The sequence below is a fragment of the Rutidosis leptorrhynchoides genome, chromosome 4 (genome assembly GCF_046630445.1).
Source record: "Rutidosis leptorrhynchoides isolate AG116_Rl617_1_P2 chromosome 4, CSIRO_AGI_Rlap_v1, whole genome shotgun sequence".
NCBI classification, from domain to species: domain Eukaryota; kingdom Viridiplantae; phylum Streptophyta; class Magnoliopsida; order Asterales; family Asteraceae; genus Rutidosis; species Rutidosis leptorrhynchoides.
Genome location: NC_092336.1, coordinates 247,173,298 through 247,195,912, shown reverse-complemented (window position 1 = coordinate 247,195,912; position 22,615 = coordinate 247,173,298). Strand labels below are relative to the sequence as shown.

At 35.5% G+C, this 22,615-nt stretch overlaps 1 protein-coding gene and 1 long non-coding RNA gene across 4 annotated transcripts; both read left to right on the top strand.

The window, feature by feature from the left end:
• The first annotated feature begins 7,239 nt into the window (after positions 1-7,239).
• LOC139841534 (acylsugar acyltransferase 3-like) lies at positions 7,240-8,655 on the top strand. The gene has a single exon (XM_071831745.1). The coding sequence runs from the start codon at positions 7,240-7,242 to the stop codon at positions 8,653-8,655; it is 1,416 nt and encodes a 471-aa protein (XP_071687846.1).
• A 455-nt stretch (positions 8,656-9,110) lies between these two features.
• LOC139843439 (uncharacterized) lies at positions 9,111-12,925 on the top strand. Of its 3 annotated transcripts, none has more exons than XR_011757594.1 (5): positions 9,111-9,388; positions 9,530-9,578; positions 10,353-10,489; positions 10,591-10,669; positions 11,124-12,925. It is a non-coding gene; the product is annotated as an uncharacterized lncRNA (long non-coding RNA). The 3 variants fall into 3 exon arrangements; XR_011757593.1 differs by having other exon boundaries at positions 9,530-10,489; positions 11,124-11,474; positions 11,972-12,925; XR_011757592.1 differs by having other exon boundaries at positions 9,530-10,489.
• The last annotated feature ends 9,690 nt before the right edge of the window (positions 12,926-22,615 follow it).

The window sequence follows — 22,615 nt, the reverse complement described above, 5'->3', positions numbered from 1 at the left end:
TTTATTGCCTTTGCTGAACGACTTGTGTACTAGCTAGAATTATCTTCACAACCATCTTGTATCAAATTTATTGTGTGCTATATTTCTTGCTATATGTAAAATAAGCGGTATTGTAAGTTTGTAAAATATTGTGTAAAAGTTTGAACGCGAAATATTATTATAATCAGTTTTTCATATAGAATTGTAGTAGTTGAATTGTATATTAGCTACTAAGTATGAACTTAACGGGTAGGTACTACCCGAATTTAAACTTATAAAACGCTAATATGAAGAAAAAGCTTTTATAAATGAGTTCATATTATGCTACGAAATACTATTAACTACTTTTAATATTCTGTATGATTAACTTGTTCCATTTGACTATTTTGAAGGAAATGGCACCGACTACTCGACACACCGTGAATATGAATGAAGAGGAATTCCGTACTTTTCTAGCTTCAAACATAACCGCAGTACAGGCTGCGCTACATACCAACAATAACCTTGGATCTAGCAGTACAGGAAATCGTGTAGGATGCACCTACAAAGAATTCACTGCCTGCAAACCTTTGGAATTTGATGGAACCGAAGGACCGATCGGATTGAAACGGTGGACCGAGAAGGTCGAATCGGTGTTTGCCATAAGTAAGTGTACTGAAGAGGACAAAGTGAAGTACGCTACGCATACCTTCACAGTTTCTGCGTTAACATGGTGGAATACCTATCTAGAGCAAGTGGGACAAGACGATGCGTACGCACTACCGTGGTCAGCATTCAAGCACTTGATGAACGAGAAGTACCGTCCCAGAACCGAGGTCAATAAGCTCAAAACAGAACTTAGAGGGTTACGAACCCAAGGATTTGATATTACCACGTACGAAAGACGATTCACAGAATTGTGCCTATTGTGTCCGGGAGCGTTCGAAGATGAGGAAGAGAAGATCGACGCGTTTGTGAAAGGATTACCGGAAAGAATCCAAGAAGATATAAGTTCACACGAGCCCGCCTCCATACAACAGGCATGTAGAATGGCTCACAAACTAGTGAACCAGATTGAAGAAAGAATTAAAGAACAGACTGCTGAAGAGGCCAATGTGAAGCAAGTCAAAAGAAAGTGGGAGGAAAACGGTGATAATAATCACCAATACAACAACAACAGCAATTACAACAATAATCGCAACAATTATCCCAACAATCGCAACATCAATCGCAACTACAACAAACGGCCCAACAACAACAACAACAACAACAACAGCAACTACAACAATCATCCCAACAACAATAATAACCGCAACAACAACAACAATCAGAAGCAGCTATGCCAAAGGTGTGAAAAGTACCACTCGGGGTTCTGCACCAAATTTTGCAACAAGTGTAAAAGAAATGGTCATAGCGCGGTGAAGTGTGAGGTCTACGGACCAGGGGTAAATAGAACGAAAGGAACAAATGGTGTCGGAACGAGTAATGGCGGAGCAAGTAGTGTCGGAGCAAGTTATGCCAATGTAGTTTGTTATAAATGTGGAAAACCGGACCACATTATTAGAAATTGCCCGAACCAGGAGAACACGAATGGACAAGGCCGCGGAAGAGTTTTCAATGTTAATACGGCAGAGGCACAAGAAGACCCGGAGCTTGTTACGGGTACGTTTCTTATTGACAATAAATCTGCTTACGTTTTATTTGATTCGGGTGCGGATAGAAGCTATATGAGTAGAGATTTTTGTGCTAAATTAAGTTGTCCATTGACGCCTTTGGATAGTAAATTTTTACTCGAATTAGCAAATGGTAAATTAATTTCAGCAGATAATATATGTCGGAATCGAGAAATTAAACTGGTTAGCGAAACATTTAAGATTGATTTGATACCAGTAGAGTTAGGGAGTTTTGATGTGATAATCGGTATGGACTGGTTGAAAGAAGTGAAAGCAGAGATCGTTTGTTACAAAAATGCAATTCGCATTATACGAGAAAAAGGAAAACCCTTAATGGTGTACGGAGAAAAGGGCAACACGAAGCTACATCTTATTAGTAATTTGAAGGCACAAAAACTAATAAGAAAAGGTTGCTATGCTGTTCTAGCACACGTCGAGAAAGTACAAACTGAAGAAAAGAGCATCAATGATGTTCCCATTGCAAAAGAATTTCCCGATGTATTTCCGAAAGAATTACCGGGATTACCCCCACATCGATCCGTTGAATTTCAAATAGATCTTGTACCAGGAGCTGCACCAATAGCTCGTGCTCCTTACAGACTCGCACCCAGCGAGATGAAAGAACTGCAAAGCCAATTACAAGAACTTTTAGAGCGTGGTTTCATTCGACCAAGCACATCACCGTGGGGAGCTCCTGTTTTGTTTGTCAAGAAGAAAGATGGTACATTCAGGTTGTGTATCGACTACCGAGAGTTGAACAAACTTACCATCAAGAACCATTATCCACTGCCGAGAATTGACGACTTATTTAATCAACTACAAGGCTCGTCTATTTATTCAAAGATTGACTTACGTTCCGGGTATCATCAAATGCGGGTGAAAGAAGATGATATTCCAAAGACTGCTTTCAGAACACGTTACGGTCATTACGAGTTTATGGTCATGCCGTTTGGTTTAACTAATGCACCAGCTGTGTTCATGGACCTTATGAACCGAGTGTGTGGACCATACCTTGACAAGTTTGTCATTGTTTTCATTGATGACATACTTATTTACTCAAAGAATGACCAAGAACACGGTGAACATTTGAGAAAGGTGTTAGAAGTATTGAGGAAGGAAGAATTGTACGCTAAGTTTTCAAAGTGTGCATTTTGGTTGGAAGAAGTTCAATTCCTCGGTCACATAGTGAACAAAGAAGGTATTAAGGTGGATCCGGCAAAGATAGAAACTGTTGAAAAGTGGGAAACCCCAAAAACTCCGAAGCATATACGTCAATTTTTAGGACTAGCTGGTTACTACAGAAGGTTCATCCAAGACTTTTCCAGAATAGCAAAACCCTTGACTGCATTAACGCATAAAGGGAAGAAATTTGAATGGAATGATGAACAAGAGAAAGCATTTCATTAACGCATAAAGCTAACTACGTTTTTTGTACTTTTGAAACTAAATTAATAGAATATTATGGAAACCAATTCTCCACTAACTTTTGTCTAACTTTCGTAAATGACACTTTTTGTTTTTATTTATAAATAGCTTTACAAATTATTCTGAATATCGTTAAGAGGAATAGATTTTCTCAAATCATAGTGGACCTCTCAACAGAGACTTGTAATCATAATTCAATGTTTCTGATAATTCAATCATTTAATATATTTTTTTAATTTCATCGAAAATCATATTGAAACAAATACGTTCGTGTAAGATATTATACGTTTAATACTTTATTAATATTCTCAAGTTATAATATATATATACATATACATATCTATTTATATATAACGGTTCGTGAATCGTCGAAATTTGGTCGAGGTTATAATGAATGTATGAACACAGTTTAAAATTCTTGAGATTTAACTTAACAAACTTTGCTTATCGTGTCGGAATAATATAAAGATTAAAGTTTAAATTTGGTCGGAAATTTCCGGGTCATCACAAATGAGTCTTATACACTTTCGAGTGTAAGATTGTTTATGAATATGAAAATCTTGTGGTCAATTAAAAATGATGGAAATGAATATTGATGATAAACTAATGAACTCACCAACCTTTTGGTTGACACTTTTAAGCATGTTTATTCTCATGTATTCAAGAAATCTTCCGCTGTGCATTTGCTCATTTTAAAAATATTAATTAGAGTCATTCATGGAATATTTCAAAAGACGTTGCATTCAAGTCATTGAGTTCAATAAAGATTATTATTAAGTAAATAACAGTTTAGGTCATTTATAGTTTGGATATTATGAAATGATATGCATGCCTGTCAACTTTCGATGTAATGAAAGTTTGTCTTTTTAAAATGAGTGCAATGTTGTAAAATGTATCATATAGAGGTCAAGTACCTCGCAATGTATCCATATGTTATTGTATTCGTCCTTATGGATATGGACGGGTCGTCTCAAATAAAAGGTGCTGTATTCAATCATTTCAAGAAACTGTTTTCCAAAGCAAGTGTCGACAGGCCCAATTTTGCTGGATGGGCCGAAACTGCTGGGCACTCTCACTTTCGTCTCACACACCATCAAAACAGCGAGCTTGAAAGTCCATTTACTAAAAGCGAAGTGTGGAATGCGATAAAATCGTGCGGCAATCATAAAGCTCCCGGGCCGGACGGTTTTAACTTTAGTTTTTATAAAAGATTTTGGAATACTATCAAATATGATTTATTAGCTGCCTTACATGGTTTTGGTCGAAAGGTGAGTTATCAAGTGGATGCAGTGCATCATTTATCACATTAATTCCTAAGAAGCCGGACCCGTTAAGCCTAAATGACTACCGGCCAATTAGCTTAATTGGTAGTTTCTATAAAATTTTGGCGAAGATCCTTTCGAACCGTCTTAAGAAGGTGGTTCCGGATCTTGTTGGATATGAACATAGCGCTTTCTTAAAAGGTAGAAACATCATTGATGGGGCGTTGATTGCAAACGAGTCTCTTGATTTTCTCAAGCACAAACGTTTAAAAAGTCTTATTTTCAAAGTGGACTTTGAAAAGGTGTTCGACTCTTTAAGTTGGGACTTTCTTTTAGAGATGATGGGAATCATGGGTTTCGGGGATAAATGGAGAAGGTGGATCCTCTCGTGTTTAAGATCGGCTTCAATCTCAATCCTTGTCAACGGTTCTCCTACTAATGAGTTCAAGCTTAAAAGAGGGGTGAGGCAAGGCGACCCTCTTTCCCCATTTCTTTTTATTTTAGAGGCAGAAGGTTTAAACTTATTGACTAAATCCGCGGTTAGTTGTAATCTTTTTGAGGGTGTTGAAATAGGTGTTGATAAAATCCCTATTTCTCACCTTCAATATGCGGATGATACAATTTTCTTTGGTTCGTGGAGTGGGAGTAACATTGACAATTTAATGAAGCTTTTAAAGTGTTTTGAACTAACCTCGGGACTAAAAGTTAACTACAATAAAAGTAATCTCTTTGGTGTTAATGTTGATTCAAATGAAGTTGAGGCAATGGCAAGTATTTTCGGATGTAAAGTTGGCTCGTTCCCGTGCACCTACCTTGGCTTCCTATAGGTGCAAAAATGAACAAAGGTGTAAGTTGGAAGCTGGTGATTGATAAATTCGAAAAAAGACTCGCGAATTGGAAGGCACGCTCGGTGTCTTTTGGTGGACGTATGACCCTCGTGAATTCGGTGCTTAATAGTTTGTGGTGGACGTTCTTTCTTTTGGGGCGGGTCGGGAAATAACACAAAAATTTCGTGGGTCAAGTGGGATGAGGTCCTTCTTCCTTTCGAAGAGGGTGGGCTTAATCTCGGTGCACTAAAAAAATAAAAACTTGGCTCTATTCGGCAAGTGGTGGTGGAGGTTTAAAACCGAACCCACTTCCTTGTGGGTTAGAGTCATCAAAAGTATTTTCGGGAACTCGGGTGGTCTTGATTCGGGGGGGGGGGGGGGGGGGGCTTACTATTTCGACTAACTATGTATCTTGTTGGTCAAATATTATCAAAACAGGAAATCCAATTGAGGAAGCTGGCATTTCATTCAAAAACACCTTCTGTAAGGAAATTGGGGATGGCACAGACACTTCCTTCTGGATGGACAGTTGGGTATCAAATGAACCACTTCATGTGAAATTCAACAGATTGTTTAGATTAGAAACGAATCAGCAGGTCTCGGTGGGCGAACGAGTTGACTGGAACGGGTCAGTTTGCGTGGCGTGGCAGTGGACAAGAGAATTAACGTGTAGGCTTATCGGTGATCTGGAAGAGTTAAGCAATTTGATCAGGTCAGTAAAGATTAAAACATAGTGGATTTCGATCAGTCATGGCAGTTTTGAGACAAGGATTTTTGCTGCTGCTTTAAACGCGAATCAAAGGGCTGTAATTTCAAATCGATGTGAAACATTGAGAAACAATTTAATTCCTAAAAAGTGGAGGGTTTTCATTTGGAGGTTGAGAAAGAAAAGATTGCCCGTCCTAACGGAACTCGATAAACGAGGGATTGATCTCAACTCCGTTCTGTGCCCAATATGTGACAACGACATCAAAACGGTGAATCACTCTCTTGTTCATTGTGGCCTTTCGTCGGATATTTGGGAAAAAATTGTCGAGTGGTGGGGCTTAAATGGTTCGGGAGTAACATGTCTGGGGGATGTTCTTGATGTTCCCTCGTCAAACACAATGTCGGAAGTAGAGGCAAAAATATGGCAAGCGGTGCGGTGGTCGAGTGTGTATCTTATTTGGAAGAATCGGAATCAAAAAATCTTCAAAAGTGTGAGTTGGAGTACTCCGGTGGCTCTAAGCGAAATTCAAGTTGCAAGTTACGATTGGATCGCGAAAAGATGTAAGTCGAAAAAGAAAATAGATTGGCATAGTTGGTTCCACAATCCTCAAACTTTTCTAAATATTTAATCATGTTTTGGTCGTGTTAGATACTACCTTAGCATCCTAGTGAGCTTATTTTGTTTCGTGATCTTTCATGTATCTATATTCGTGTTCAGGGGATACTGCTCTTTCATTGTAAGCATATCCCATGTTGTAATACTGTTTCCAGTTTTAATAAATATACTGCCTTTCATAAATTTTTTTTTTTTTTTTACTTATTCAGTTTATTTACATTTGTACTTACATTATTTAACTTAAATAACACTATTAATCTAGAATAAATCATAACTATTATTTTTTTTTTTACCGATCGTGCATCACACATGCTTAATGATATAATGTGCAATTTATCAAATCTAATTTTTTAAATAATTATTCAACGACCAGGATCATACGGCTAAAAACCTAGTATTATTTATATATTATAATTATATATGAACCGAGTACTGACACGATTACAAATACGAAAAAAAAAAACTCTAATCATTACGATTTATTTAAAAGGTAAGGTACGTAATATAAAAATACTCGATACACCATCAAGATGGATTTATTAAATTTCTACGTGATTCACGAGTTTTCTGATTTTTCATTTTTTTCCAAATGATTTTTTTATTATCATATTATTATATTACTACTAGGTGGAATATCAACGTAGGACATATAATTAATCAATTAAACAATAGTCATGAATTAAACAATAGTCATTCATTATATAAATTATAGTAATCAATCACAAACTCTGCAACTCTTACAAACTAGCTAGAAAACAAAACAAAAAAAGATGTTAACAAATTTTTTTAGATTCGGAAGAAGACAACTTCACACCATTATTTCTCGAGAAATAATCAAGCCTTCATCTCCAACTCCTCCTCATCCTCGCGTTTATAATCTTTCCGAGCTCGATCTACTTAACACGAAAGCATATATGCCTTTAATTCTCTTCTACCCAAACGCTAATCACAATCACAGTTTAAGTGACGACGAAAAAGGCAAGTTGTTGAAAAAATCCTTGTCACAAAGCTTAACACGATACTATCCATTTGCAGGTAAGTTTTCTACGAACAGAACATACATCGATTGTAATGATAATGGTGTTGTATTTGTTGAAGCTACAAATGATAATCAACTCGACACATTTCAACGTATGAGTGCACATGATGACACTTTGGACCAACTTTTTGCTGATGGTGTTCGGTGGTATAACAATATTAGTAGTACGAATGTGCTTGCGATTCAACTCAATCACTTTTCATGTGGTGGAGTTGCGGTGGCGATTTCTTTGTCTCACCTCATTGCTGATGGATCTAGTCTAGGGTCGTTTCTTAGTTATTGGGCTTGCATAGCGCTTCATGGTTCGACTAATCACAAACATGTACTAGAACTTGAACCTTATTTTATCAACTCCGTCCAGTCACCAGAACCAGCACCAGCTCCAGCTCCAGATTCAACAACTGCATCTTCAGCTCCAGATCGAGGTACATGTCCAATTAGTGATAACAATAAAACTAATTTTGTGGGAAAGAAATTTGTGTTCCCTAACTCAAAATTAAGTGACCTTAAGAACCAAGTCGCGGTTGAGGTTGCCACCAATGGATCTGCATTACCAAAAAATGTTTATCCTACAAGGATTGAAGTGTTGACCTCTCTAATTTACAAAACCGCAACAGCTGCAGCTACCAAAAGAACCGGTTGCTTTAAGCCGTATTATTTGTTGTTTATGTTTAATATGCGTGACAAATTCGTCAAAAAGCTCCCACAAACTACCATTGGAAATTTTGTGTTGTTTGTGATGATACCAAGCATACATAGAAGTGAAACTGCTTCCTTAGCTACAATTGTAACACAACTTAAGAAAGAAAAGTTGCAAGTTGAAGGGATTGAAAATGTTCAACAAGTAGTCGAAAATGTAAAATCGTTACGTGCCAAATTGGAAAATCCAGATTTAGAGAATTTTGCAAAGGGATCATATTGGTGTTCAAGCTTTTGTGGGTTTCCTTTTAACAAATTAGACTTTGGATGGGGAAAGCCTATGGGTATAACTCTTGCACTCAATACCAAAAATCCTAAAAAAAATGGTTTTGTGCTAATGGATACTCCATTTGGTGATGGCATTGAAGCATTTGTTACTTTGGAAAAAGAATGCATGGACATATTTGAGAATGATAAGGAACTGCTTTCATTTTGCCAAATTAATTAGATGTACCATTATTTCTATTTTTTTGTAGTTCAACAAGTCCATTTGTTTATGTATCAATTGGTAACTTATCCATCAATCAATAATTGTTAAGTGTATAAACTCTGTGATTAAGATATTGTGTATTCAATTCCTGATATATTAATATTAATTACATTTTGAATGTAACACCAAAACTTATATGTACAATGACAAAGTTCTAATGATAAAAATCATAAACTTCATTTATCTACATAAATCATAATACTAATTCGGACACGTGGCAGCTTCGCAATACTCCTCAAAAATCCTAATTTTCTCCTAATTTTGAATTAAATTAATCACTAATTACCTACTGTTGATACGTGTCCCTAATTAATCACAAATTTTGTTTTAGGTTAATTAACCCTTTTTAATTCTCCTTCTTCAATTCAAACATTCAAACCGTCCCCCTCTCTCTCTCTTCAAACCATCAAACCGTAACGATTCAATTACAATTGAAGATTCATCCATCGCTTGAATTAGGGCTTCCAATTTCATAAACAGATACGTTCTTTTTCCTTTCATAAACTGATGATGCAATCGGTTGATTTAGGGTTTCCAATTTCATAAAGTCATGACGTAATCTCTTGAATCTCATATGGAGATGATGAAATCGGTTTAAAGGTACGAATATTACAACCTATCGTCAACGATTATGAGACTTTTAGTTCACATTCTCAAACGATTTCAACATTCAGTTATCGATTGATCTGTTGTAAGTATTCAATGTTTCATGTATCGATTAATGAGTTTTTGTTTTTGTTTAATTTTTATTAATATTGATATTGATATATCGATTTTGTGATGGATGAATCTTATTATTTTTCTTCTTTAAGGTTTTTTTTTTCCTTTTCAGGTTGTTTTATGAAGTCTTGGAAAAGAAATGGATTATCAAATTAAAACAGGTTTTTCTGGATCTTCGACATTGTAGCTTCAGGGTTTGATTTGCATTTTGTAAATTAATTTAGGCTGCACTTGTGATCTCTTGGGTTCAGATTAACAATGCTAGCGACTCAGATTCAAATGAAGTGTTTTATCAATGAAGGTTTCGGATGCTAATGTTATCATTTTACCGTGTTTGTTTACATTAGTTTAATGGCCAGTAACAAACGTCCTAAAACCTCTGTTGTGCATCCCTATTTTATGGGTTAACCTGAGTGAACATGTGCTAAAGTGTCATGAGCCCGTGCATTTTGCTTCAAGTGCGAGGGGTGCTTCGGATAGTAACACAAGTGTTTTAGGTAGTATTATAGGATTTAATAGGTTTTCATTGTCTTGAAGTTATTTGTGTACCATTTGTAATTTGATTTAATGAATTATGCAGTTATAGATGTTAGTTACAATAAGATGCCTTTCAACACTTGATGGAACATCCATTAGAGTATTTCACTTCTTTATATATTGCTCATGTTCCCGAGTCGTTCATTGTTGGTGTAACTAATGCAGCTGCTCTTGTCTCGCCTGTATTGGTTTTGATGTCCAGAATTGAGCACGTTAGTTCCAGGAATTATTGTCTTTAGATTTTTTATTATTTGTTTTTCTCTTCCTTATTGTCTGGTAGATTAGACTGTGTATTTGTAGCTGTTGGGTTTTTAACAGTTTCAGCTGCAGTTGTTGGTCAGTCTATTGTCCTTAGCCATCAGGATAGTCCAATCTTTTCCTCGGTTGCACCTGTGCAGACTACTGAACTTGGACCCGTAAATATTACTAGGCCATTATATTCTCGATGCAAGCGTTGGCACGCCTGCCTCTAACGCATCTTTGCCCAAGTCAAGCGACATGTGATTTGAAATTTCGTCATTGAATTCAGCTCTAGGTATGTAATTAGATTCAATTAATTTTGGTTCAATGTTTTGTTTTTTGTATGCACTTTGTGATTGTACTATAAGGTATTGAAGTATATAGGTGTGGTCACAGATTCTCTATCAACGTCAGCTGGATATCATGCAATAGCTGCTGATCATCTGCACTCTTACTGGAAAATTAATCTCTGAAGGTATGTTCACGTTTTCAATTTGCATTCTGATGTACAAATTCATATACATGAGTATGAGCACCAATTGTTGTAGGTGATTTATCAATACACTATTGAAACATAAATCTGTAGCTATTAGTATTGTGTATGAAGATCTATTAATTGTTATGTTTTGTATTGTGGTATTTTAAGAAATCCTTTTTTCCACATTATTAAACTTTGTTATGTGTATTGTTGTTAAATGCTATTAACTAGGAGTCTATTATAGTTGCCTCAAAGTATAAATTGTGCTTTATATAACCATTAATTTTAACAATTTTACATTGTTAATTCATTTTCAAAGGTCGTGTATTGAAAGCTTATAGTGGTACAAACATAAGGTTGGCTAGGGAGATTATTGTGCGTGAAATTAGAGATATATTGAATTGAATGCATATGTGTGAATGATAAAACATAATCTGTTGCTACTGCGCAGATCGCTGAGGTTAGAAGATCATTTGTCACTGCTACGCAGGGGGCTGAGGTTGCAACATCATCTGCATCTGCCACGCATTATGACTGAGGTTGCAACATCATCTGCTCTTTATTCGTAAGTACAATTTAATGATTTATTTATACATTCTATACTTAAACAAACTAATTTAAGTGGCTGCAAAAACATCCGGCTTCTTCTTCTTCTTTTTTATCATCAACATATTTTATTGCTGATTCCTTTTTACTATCGATAAAACGCTTTGATTGCAGAGAAACCAAAGCGCATAAGATCCCCGACAATGCATTACTAACTCAACCCAAACATCCCAGAATTTCACGAATCATTCAACGCGTAAGTACATACTACACACGCAAACTAAGTCATATAAAATTATAAAGACAACCAGCATAAATACATACTATACACCCAAACGCGTATAGCAAGTACATCCTATACGCCCAAAATCAACAAGCTTTTTTATAAATGGGTTGATTTGGTCAGTTTTGTTATTAAAACGGGTCAAATGAGGATATATTTGAAGTGGAAAACGGGTTGAAAGTCATGCAACATCTTCTAAATTTACACAATCTTCTTAATTTCTTCCACTTGAAGATTTATATCATTTTTGTAATATAGGTAGTGCATCTATTTTTTTTAATTTTTTTCTATAATCTAACAGTTTGCGGATCAATCCAACCCAGTCAGGCAGTTTTGACCAGTTTTGTCAATGATCCGTTCCAATCTGTATTTCTTACCCGCCCATCTTGCCACATCTAAAATGCTACCTTTTTTTCATTTTGTCATGTAAATAGTTATCTAACATATATACTTTTTTATGTTATAGTCAGGGTTTCAAAAAGCTGACAATATTGAAGCTCAGTCATTGACAAAATTAATAAAGACACCAGACTTCACAGAAACTCCAAATCTCAAAGATCTAAAAATTGATGGTTGTGAAAATTTGGTTCGAATTCACCTTTCAACCGGAACTCTAAAGATCCTTATTTTCTTAAATCTTAAAAATTGCAAAAACCTTAAAATTCAAACAAATATAACTCAACTTGAATCACTCAAACATCTCATCCTCTCCGGTTGCTCAAAAATGGAAAATTTGGCTAACAATTCACCCATCATGCTACCTTCATTGTCAAATTTAGTTTCGCTAAGAGTTTTAGATTTTAGCCATTGCAATATATCAAGTTTTAATCCGTGTAACCTGAAGAGTATATGTTCACTTGAAGAGCTAGACGTTAGTGTAAATGATTTTTTAAGCATCAATGCAAACTTTAGTCTGCTCCCGCAACTTTCGTGTTTAAGAATGATTGGCTGTAAGAAGCTTAAAGTAATGCCTAAACTTCCTTCTATGATCCTTAACCTTGATGCACAATGCTGCGTTTCACTCCACGAACTACCAAACATATCAACCGTGCATAATGCTGGCGGGGCTGTTTTTGATTTTAAGAACTGTACAAAAGTAGCCGAGAAACAGATCGTTGACAGCCTCTGCTTATGGTGTTACTGCCCCAGGTCATCTTATATATGTGTATATTGATAGTTTATAATTATAGTTATATATTGGGCAAGTAACCCAAAAAGTAACATAATAGTCAAAATTTCCTAACATGTTTATAAACTATTTTTTTTAATCATTTAATTAGGTGACTTTTCTATGTTTGTTGGTGTTAGAAAAGACACTTACAAGTTTGCGAATTATAAAGGTAAATGATGGAGAGGGGTGTCATCAACCTATTGGTAAGCAAACAAACTTATTGGTGGCTTTTTCCCCACTTATAATAATACTATGATAGTACTGTAATATCATATGTTGTAACATGTTTGTGTAGTGCTATCATCGAATAAACTAACAACATAATATTTATCATGTTGGTTTTGTGGATCGAGTGTCTTTAGAACAATACGCGCTTCATTTCATTGATGGCATTTTTCATTTCCCTCAGGTGGGTGCAAGCCTACTTCACTTCACACACCTATTTTGTTAATGTGTATACGTTGTCACCTAACGACATAAATATTATGTCTAAATGGGATTGGGTGCAAATGGGTACATTTCTTATGTGCACTTTTTTGTGTGGCTCGGAACGGGCGGGGTTGTGACCAACCGTCAACAACTCTATAATTTTTGTAAATTTGAGTTATGAGTCCAAAAACTATAAGTGAACTACCAACTTTACATCGCTTCTCATGCACATTCACTCATAATTTTGTATTTCTTTTTTCGAGCTTTTTGATATAGTTTTTCTTATGGTTCTTAACTTATAATTTTGTTGGTCATTATTAGTCATGATGTCTTTAGTAATAAAGGTGTCAAATCCAGGGTAAATCCCAAGTCTTAGTTACAAGTTCAGTTTTCTCATCAACAGTTGCTATCGCTGACCTATTAAACTTGCATGTTTGCTTGGCGGAATCAGATTACTTTTATCACTACACAGTGTGAAAAAGCGAATCTCTCTCCTTAATCTTCTACACAATAAATGCTTACAGTTTGTGGTTTCACATTTCATACTTATTTAATGAAACTAATAATGCTAAAAACGAATATATATTTCATAGCATTATCCTTCAGGAAAGACAAGCTTTTAGTTGCAATTGTTCTATTTACAAGTGATATTCGTTTAAATAATAAAAGGTGAAGACAAAAGACAGATTCGACAAATTGAAGACGCAAATGACCAAAAAGCTCAAAAGTACAAAGTACAACCAAAGTGGTTTCAATTATTGATAAGAAACGTCTCAAAATTACAAGAGTACAAGATGCGAAATGCAAAGTACAAGATATTAAATTATACGCAAGGACGTTCGAAAATCCGGAACCGGGACCAAAGTCAACTCTCAACGCTCGATGCAACGAACTAAAAATTACAAGTTAACTATGCACATGAATATAATATAATATATAATTAATTCTTAAAATTAATATATATATTATATTATATATTATAAACGTCGGTAAACAAGAAAACAAACTCATGTGAGCTGATACTGTAGTGACCCGAACTTTTCCATGTTTATATATATTAATTGAGATTGATATTTACATGATTAAATGTTTCCAACATGTTAAACAATCAAACTTGTTAAGACTTGATTAATTGAAATATGTTTCATATAGACAATTGACCACCCAAGTTGACCGGTGATTCACGAAGGTTAAAACTTGTAAAAACTATATGATGACATATATATGGATATATATATAGTTAACATGATACTATGATAAGTAAACATATCATTAAGTATATTAACAATGAACTACATATGTAAAAACAAGACTAGTAACTTAATGATTTTTAAACGAGACATATATGTAACGATTATCGTTGTAAAGACGTTTAATGTATATATATCATATTAAGAGATATTCATACATGATAATATCATGATAATATAATAATTTAAAATCTCATTTGATATTATAAACATTGGGTTAACAACATTTAACAAGATCATTAACCTAAAGGTTTCAAAACAACACTTACATGTAACGACTAACGATGACTTAACGACTCAGTTAAAATGTATATACATGTAGTGTTTTAATATGTATTTATACACTTTTGAAAGACTTCAATACACTTATCAAAATACTTCTACTTAACAAAAATGCTTACAATTACATCCTCGTTCAGTTTCATCAACAATTCTACTCGTATGCACCCGTATTCGTACTCGTACAATACACAGCTTTTAGATGTATGTACTCTTGGTATATACACTCCAATGATCAGCTCTTAGTAGCCCATGTGAGTCACCTAACACATGTGGGAACCATCATTTGGCAACTAGCATGAAATATCTCATAAAATTACAAAAATATGAGTAATCATTCATGACTTATTTACATGAAAATAAAATTACATATCCTTTATATCTAATCCATACACCAACGACCAAAAACACCTACAAACACTTTCATTCTTCAATTTTATTCATCTAACTGATCTCTCTCAAGTTCTATCTTCAAGTTCTAAGTGTTCTTCATAAATTCTACAAGTTCTAGTTACATAAAATCAAGAATACTTTCAAGTTTGCTAGCTCACTTCCAATCTTGTAAGGTGATCATCCAACCTCAAGAAATCTTTGTTTCTTACAGTAGGTTATCATTCTAATACAAGGTAATAATCATATTCAAACTTTGGTTCAATTTATATAACTATAACAATCTTATTTCAAGTGATGATCTTACTTGAACTTGTTTTCGTGTCATGATTCTGCTTCAAGAACTTTGAGCCATCCAAGGATCCGTTGAAGCTAGATCCATTTTTATCTTTTCCAGTAGGTTTATCCAAGGAACTTAAGGTAGTAATGATGTTCATAACATCATTCGATTCATACATATAAAGCTATCTTATTCGAAGGTTTAAACTTGTAATCACTAGAACATAGTTTAGTTAATTCTAAACTTGTTCGCAAACAAAAGTTAATCCTTCTAACTTGACTTTTAAAATCAACTAAACACATATTATATATCTATATGCTATGCTAACTTAATGATTTAAAACTTGGAAACACGAAAAACACCGTAAAACCGGATTTACGCCGTCGTAGTAACACCGCGGGCTGTTTTGGGTTAGTTAATTAAAAACTATGATAAACTTTGATTTAAAAGTTGTTATTCTGAGAAAATGATTGTTATTATGAACATGAAACTATATCCAAAAATTATGGTTAAACTCAAAGTGGAAGTATGTTTTCTAAAATGGTCATCTAGACGTCGTTCTTTCGACTGAAATGACTACCTTTACAAAAACGACTTGTAATTTATTTTTCCGAATATAAACCTATACTTTTTCTGTTTAGATTCATAAAATAGAGTTCAATATGAAATCATAGCAATTTGATTCACTCAAAACGGATTTAAAATTAAGAAGTTATGGGTAAAACAAGATTGGATAATTTTTCTCATTTTAGCTACGTGAAAATTGGTAACAAATCTATTCCAACCATAACTTAATCAACTTGTATTGTATATTATGTAATCTTGAGATACCATAGACACGTATACAATGTTTCGACCTATCATGTCGACACATCTATATATATTTCGGAACAACCATAGACACTCTATATGTGAATGTTGGAGTTAGCTATACAGGGTTGAGGTTGATTCCAAAATATATATAGTTTGAGTTGTGATCAATACTGAGATACGTATACACTGGGTCGTGGATTGATTCAAGATAATATTTATCGATTTATTTCTGTACATCTAACTGTGGACAACTAGTTGTAGGTTACTAACGAGGACAGCTGACTTAATAAACTTAAAACATCAAAATATATTAAAAGTGTTGTAAATATATTTTGAACATACTTTGATATATATGTATATATTGTTATAGGTTCGTGAATCAACAGTGGCCAAGTCTTGCTTCCCGACGAAGTAAAACTCTGTGAAAGTGAGTTATAGTCCCACTTTTAAAATCTAATATTTTTGGGATGAGAATACATGCAGGTTTTATAAATGATTTACAAAATAGATACAAGTACGTGAAACTACATTCTATGGTTGAATTATCAAAATCGAATATGCCCCTTTTTATTAAGTCCGGTAATCTAAGAATTAGGGAACAGACACCCTAATTGACGCGAATCCTAAAGATAGATCTATTGGGCCTAACAAACCCCATCCAAAGTACCGGATGCTTTAGTACTTCGAAATTTATATCATATCCGAAGGGTGTCCCGGAATGATGGGGATATTCTTATATATGCATCTTGTTAATGTCGGTTACCAGGTGTTCACCATATGAATGATTTTTATCTCTATGTATGGGATGTGTATTGAAATATGAAATCTTGTGGTCTATTATTATGATTTGATATATATAGGTTAAACCTATAACTCACCAACATTTTTGTTGATGTTTTAAGCATGTTTATTCTCAGGTGATTATTAAGAGCTTCCGCTGTCGCATACTTAAATAAGGACGAGATTTGGAGTCCATGCTTGTATGATATTGTGTAAAAACTGCATTCAAGAAACTTATTTTGTTGTAACATATTTGTATTGTAAACCATTATGTAATGGTCGTATGTAAACAGGATATTTTAGATTATCATTATTTGATAATCTACGTAAAGCTTTTTAAACCTTTATTGATGAAATAAAGGTTATGGTTTATTTTAAAATGAATGCAGTCTTTGAAAAACGTCTCATATAGAGGTCAAAACCTCGCAACGAAATCAATTAATATGGAACGTTTTTAATCAATAAGAACGGGACATTTCAGTTGGTATCCGAGCGTTGGTCTTAGAGAACCAGAATTTTGCATTAGTGTGTCTTATCGAGTTTGTTAGGATGCATTAGTGAGTCTGGACTTCGACCATGTTTACTTGAAAAATGATTGCTTAACAAATTTTGTTGGAAACTATATATTTTTAACATGTGAATATTATGTGATATATTAATCTCTTAACGCGTTTGATATTATGTGATAGATGCCTACCTCTAGAACAAGTCCCATTGACTCATCTAATAATAATGAAGAGTCAAATGTAAATTGGAATGATTCATGGACTGATTCACAAATTCCCGAAGAGGAACCGGAAGAAGAGTCGGAACCGGAAGAAGAATCGGAACCGGAAGAAGAATCGAAACCGGATGAAGAAATAGAACCGGTGGGGGAAATAATAAAATGGTTAAGTAATAGAAAATCCTCAACCAACCAACCAAGGTTAATTATGGTCAATGGTGTTTCCGCCAAGGAAGCAAAATATTGGGAGGATTACCAATTCTCCGATGAATCGGATTCCGACGAGAATTCCGATGATGTTATAGAAATTACCCCAACTGAATTTAAAAAGGCAAAAGAAAATAATAAGGGAAAGGGCATAAAAATAGAGAAATCTAATTTCAACCCCGATGAACTTTATATGTATCGTCAACCCCCAAAGTCCTTAAGTTGTAACAATGACCCGGGAACCTCTAAACCACCAGGTTTTTCTAAACCAATGTGGAAAACGACGGCTCGTATTAGGGGAACATCATATATCCCTAGAAACTTGGCAAAACGAACTAAAACCGAAGAAGAAGAAACAAGCGAGTCGGAATAAGATAGTTGTATTCGTGTGGTGTAATATATGTAATATAGTGTGCTTATGCTTTATGATATATGTAAAAATTGCTTGTATTAATAAGTATTTTTTTTTATGAATCTAACTCTTGTCTATTTTACAGTATAAAAATACAAAATGGATAGACAACCCAATATTTTAAGAGACCTACCCGGAGACATGATTGATGAAATCTTGTCTAGAGTCTGTCAGAATTCTTCGGCACAACTATTTAATGCGAGATCAGTTTGTAAGACATTCGAAGAACGTTCCAAGAATGCCTTGGTTTATAAAAGGCTTTCGTTCGAAAGATGGGGGATATCACATTGGGAAATCCATAAGTTACGATGTATTTACTTTGAATCATATATTGCGGGGAACCCAAATGCTATTTTACTCAATGGGTTAAGAAATTATTTTGACTCAATATATCCGAATATTGGACTTCGTGATTTAGAAAAAGCGGCTAACATGCAACATAAAGAAGCATGTTATGCTTACGGATTAGTAATGTTCGCTTCTCACCAAAGTGAGAACAAGAACATCGGGCTACAACTATTAAACAAAATGTTCCCACAAGTGACGGAGTCGGTAATTAGGGTAAGAAATGAGGTTTTTATATTGTTACGGGACTGTTGGAAATTACGTAACCCTCGTCCCTTTGACGACGTTACAACACGCTGTCTTATCAACGGCCATAACGGTTATGTTCCACAAGACCAAGGATGGGAAGTAATCCTAGTAAAACCAGAATGCATGACTTGTTTCTGGACGTATGAATTACGTGTCTTTATTGCCTTTGCTGAACGACTTGTGTACTAGCTAGAATTATCTTCACAACCATCTTGTATCAAATTTATTGTGTGCTATATTTCTTGCTATATGTAAAATAAGCGGTATTGTAAGTTTGTAAAATATTGTGTAAAAGTTTGAACGCGAAATATTATTATAATCAGTTTTTCATATAGAATTGTAGTAGTTGAATTGTATATTAGCTACTAAGTATGAACTTAACGGGTAGGTACTACCCGAATTTAAACTTATAAAACGCTAATATGAAGAAAAAGCTTTTATAAATGAGTTCATATTATGCTACGAAATACTATTAACTACTTTTAATATTCTGTATGATTAACTTGTTCCATTTGACTATTTTGAAGGAAATGGCACCGACTACTCGACACACCGTGAATATGAATGAAGAGGAATTCCGTACTTTTCTAGCTTCAAACATAACCGCAGTACAGGCTGCGCTACATACCAACAATAACCTTGGATCTAGCAGTACAGGAAATCGTGTAGGATGCACCTACAAAGAATTCACTGCCTGCAAACCTTTGGAATTTGATGGAACCGAAGGACCGATCGGATTGAAACGGTGGACCGAGAAGGTCGAATCGGTGTTTGCCATAAGTAAGTGTACTGAAGAGGACAAAGTGAAGTACGCTACGCATACCTTCACAGTTTCTGCGTTAACATGGTGGAATACCTATCTAGAGCAAGTGGGACAAGACGATGCGTACGCACTACCGTGGTCAGCATTCAAGCACTTGATGAACGAGAAGTACCGTCCCAGAACCGAGGTCAATAAGCTCAAAACAGAACTTAGAGGGTTACGAACCCAAGGATTTGATATTACCACGTACGAAAGACGATTCACAGAATTGTGCCTATTGTGTCCGGGAGCGTTCGAAGATGAGGAAGAGAAGATCGACGCGTTTGTGAAAGGATTACCGGAAAGAATCCAAGAAGATATAAGTTCACACGAGCCCGCCTCCATACAACAGGCATGTAGAATGGCTCACAAACTAGTGAACCAGATTGAAGAAAGAATTAAAGAACAGACTGCTGAAGAGGCCAATGTGAAGCAAGTCAAAAGAAAGTGGGAGGAAAACGGTGATAATAATCACCAATACAACAACAACAGCAATTACAACAATAATCGCAACAATTATCCCAACAATCGCAACATCAATCGCAACTACAACAAACGGCCCAACAACAACAACAACAACAACAACAACAACAACAGCAACTACAACAATCATCCCAACAACAATAATAACCGCAACAACAACAACAATCAGAAGCAGCTATGCCAAAGGTGTGAAAAGTACCACTCGGGGTTCTGCACCAAATTTTGCAACAAGTGTAAAAGAAATGGTCATAGCGCGGTGAAGTGTGAGGTCTACGGACCAGGGGTAAATAGAACGAAAGGAACAAATGGTGTCGGAACGAGTAATGGCGGAGCAAGTAGTGTCGGAGCAAGTTATGCCAATGTAGTTTGTTATAAATGTGGAAAACCGGACCACATTATTAGAAATTGCCCGAACCAGGAGAACACGAATGGACAAGGCCGCGGAAGAGTTTTCAATGTTAATACGGCAGAGGCACAAGAAGACCCGGAGCTTGTTACGGGTACGTTTCTTATTGACAATAAATCTGCTTACGTTTTATTTGATTCGGGTGCGGATAGAAGCTATATGAGTAGAGATTTTTGTGCTAAATTAAGTTGTCCATTGACGCCTTTGGATAGTAAATTTTTACTCGAATTAGCAAATGGTAAATTAATTTCAGCAGATAATATATGTCGGAATCGAGAAATTAAACTGGTTAGCGAAACATTTAAGATTGATTTGATACCAGTAGAGTTAGGGAGTTTTGATGTGATAATCGGTATGGACTGGTTGAAAGAAGTGAAAGCAGAGATCGTTTGTTACAAAAATGCAATTCGCATTATACGAGAAAAAGGAAAACCCTTAATGGTGTACGGAGAAAAGGGCAACACGAAGCTACATCTTATTAGTAATTTGAAGGCACAAAAACTAATAAGAAAAGGTTGCTATGCTGTTCTAGCACACGTCGAGAAAGTACAAACTGAAGAAAAGAGCATCAATGATGTTCCCATTGCAAAAGAATTTCCCGATGTATTTCCGAAAGAATTACCGGGATTACCCCCACATCGATCCGTTGAATTTCAAATAGATCTTGTACCAGGAGCTGCACCAATAGCTCGTGCTCCTTACAGACTCGCACCCAGCGAGATGAAAGAACTGCAAAGCCAATTACAAGAACTTTTAGAGCGTGGTTTCATTCGACCAAGCACATCACCGTGGGGAGCTCCTGTTTTGTTTGTCAAGAAGAAAGATGGTACATTCAGGTTGTGTATCGACTACCGAGAGTTGAACAAACTTACCATCAAGAACCATTATCCACTGCCGAGAATTGACGACTTATTTAATCAACTACAAGGCTCGTCTATTTATTCAAAGATTGACTTACGTTCCGGGTATCATCAAATGCGGGTGAAAGAAGATGATATTCCAAAGACTGCTTTCAGAACACGTTACGGTCATTACGAGTTTATGGTCATGCCGTTTGGTTTAACTAATGCACCAGCTGTGTTCATGGACCTTATGAACCGAGTGTGTGGACCATACCTTGACAAGTTTGTCATTGTTTTCATTGATGACATACTTATTTACTCAAAGAATGACCAAGAACACGGTGAACATTTGAGAAAGGTGTTAGAAGTATTGAGGAAGGAAGAATTGTACGCTAAGTTTTCAAAGTGTGCATTTTGGTTGGAAGAAGTTCAATTCCTCGGTCACATAGTGAACAAAGAAGGTATTAAGGTGGATCCGGCAAAGATAGAAACTGTTGAAAAGTGGGAAACCCCAAAAACTCCGAAGCATATACGTCAATTTTTAGGACTAGCTGGTTACTACAGAAGGTTCATCCAAGACTTTTCCAGAATAGCAAAACCCTTGACTGCATTAACGCATAAAGGGAAGAAATTTGAATGGAATGATGAACAAGAGAAAGCATTTCAGTTATTGAAGAAAAAGCTAACTACGGCACCTATATTGTCATTACCTGAAGGGAATGATGATTTTGTGATTTATTGTGACGCATCAAAGCAAGGTCTCGGTTGTGTATTAATGCAACGGACGAAGGTGATTGCTTATGCGTCTAGACAATTGAAGATTCACGAGCAAAATTATACGACGCATGATTTGGAATTAGGCGCGGTTGTTTTTGCATTAAAGACTTGGAGGCACTACTTATATGGGGTCAAAAGTATTATATATACCGACCACAAAAGTCTTCAACACATATTTAATCAGAAACAACTGAATATGAGGCAGCGTAGGTGGATTGAATTGTTGAATGATTACGACTTTGAGATTCGTTACCACCCGGGGAAGGCAAATGTGGTAGCCGATGCCTTGAGCAGGAAGGACAGAGAACCCATTCGAGTAAAATCTATGAATATAATGATTCATAATAACCTTACTACTCCAATAAAGGAGGCGCAACAAGGAGTTTTAAAAAAGGGAAATTTAAAGGATGAAATACCCAAAGGATCGGAGAAGCATCTTAATATTCGGGAAGACGGAACCCGGTATAGGGCTGAA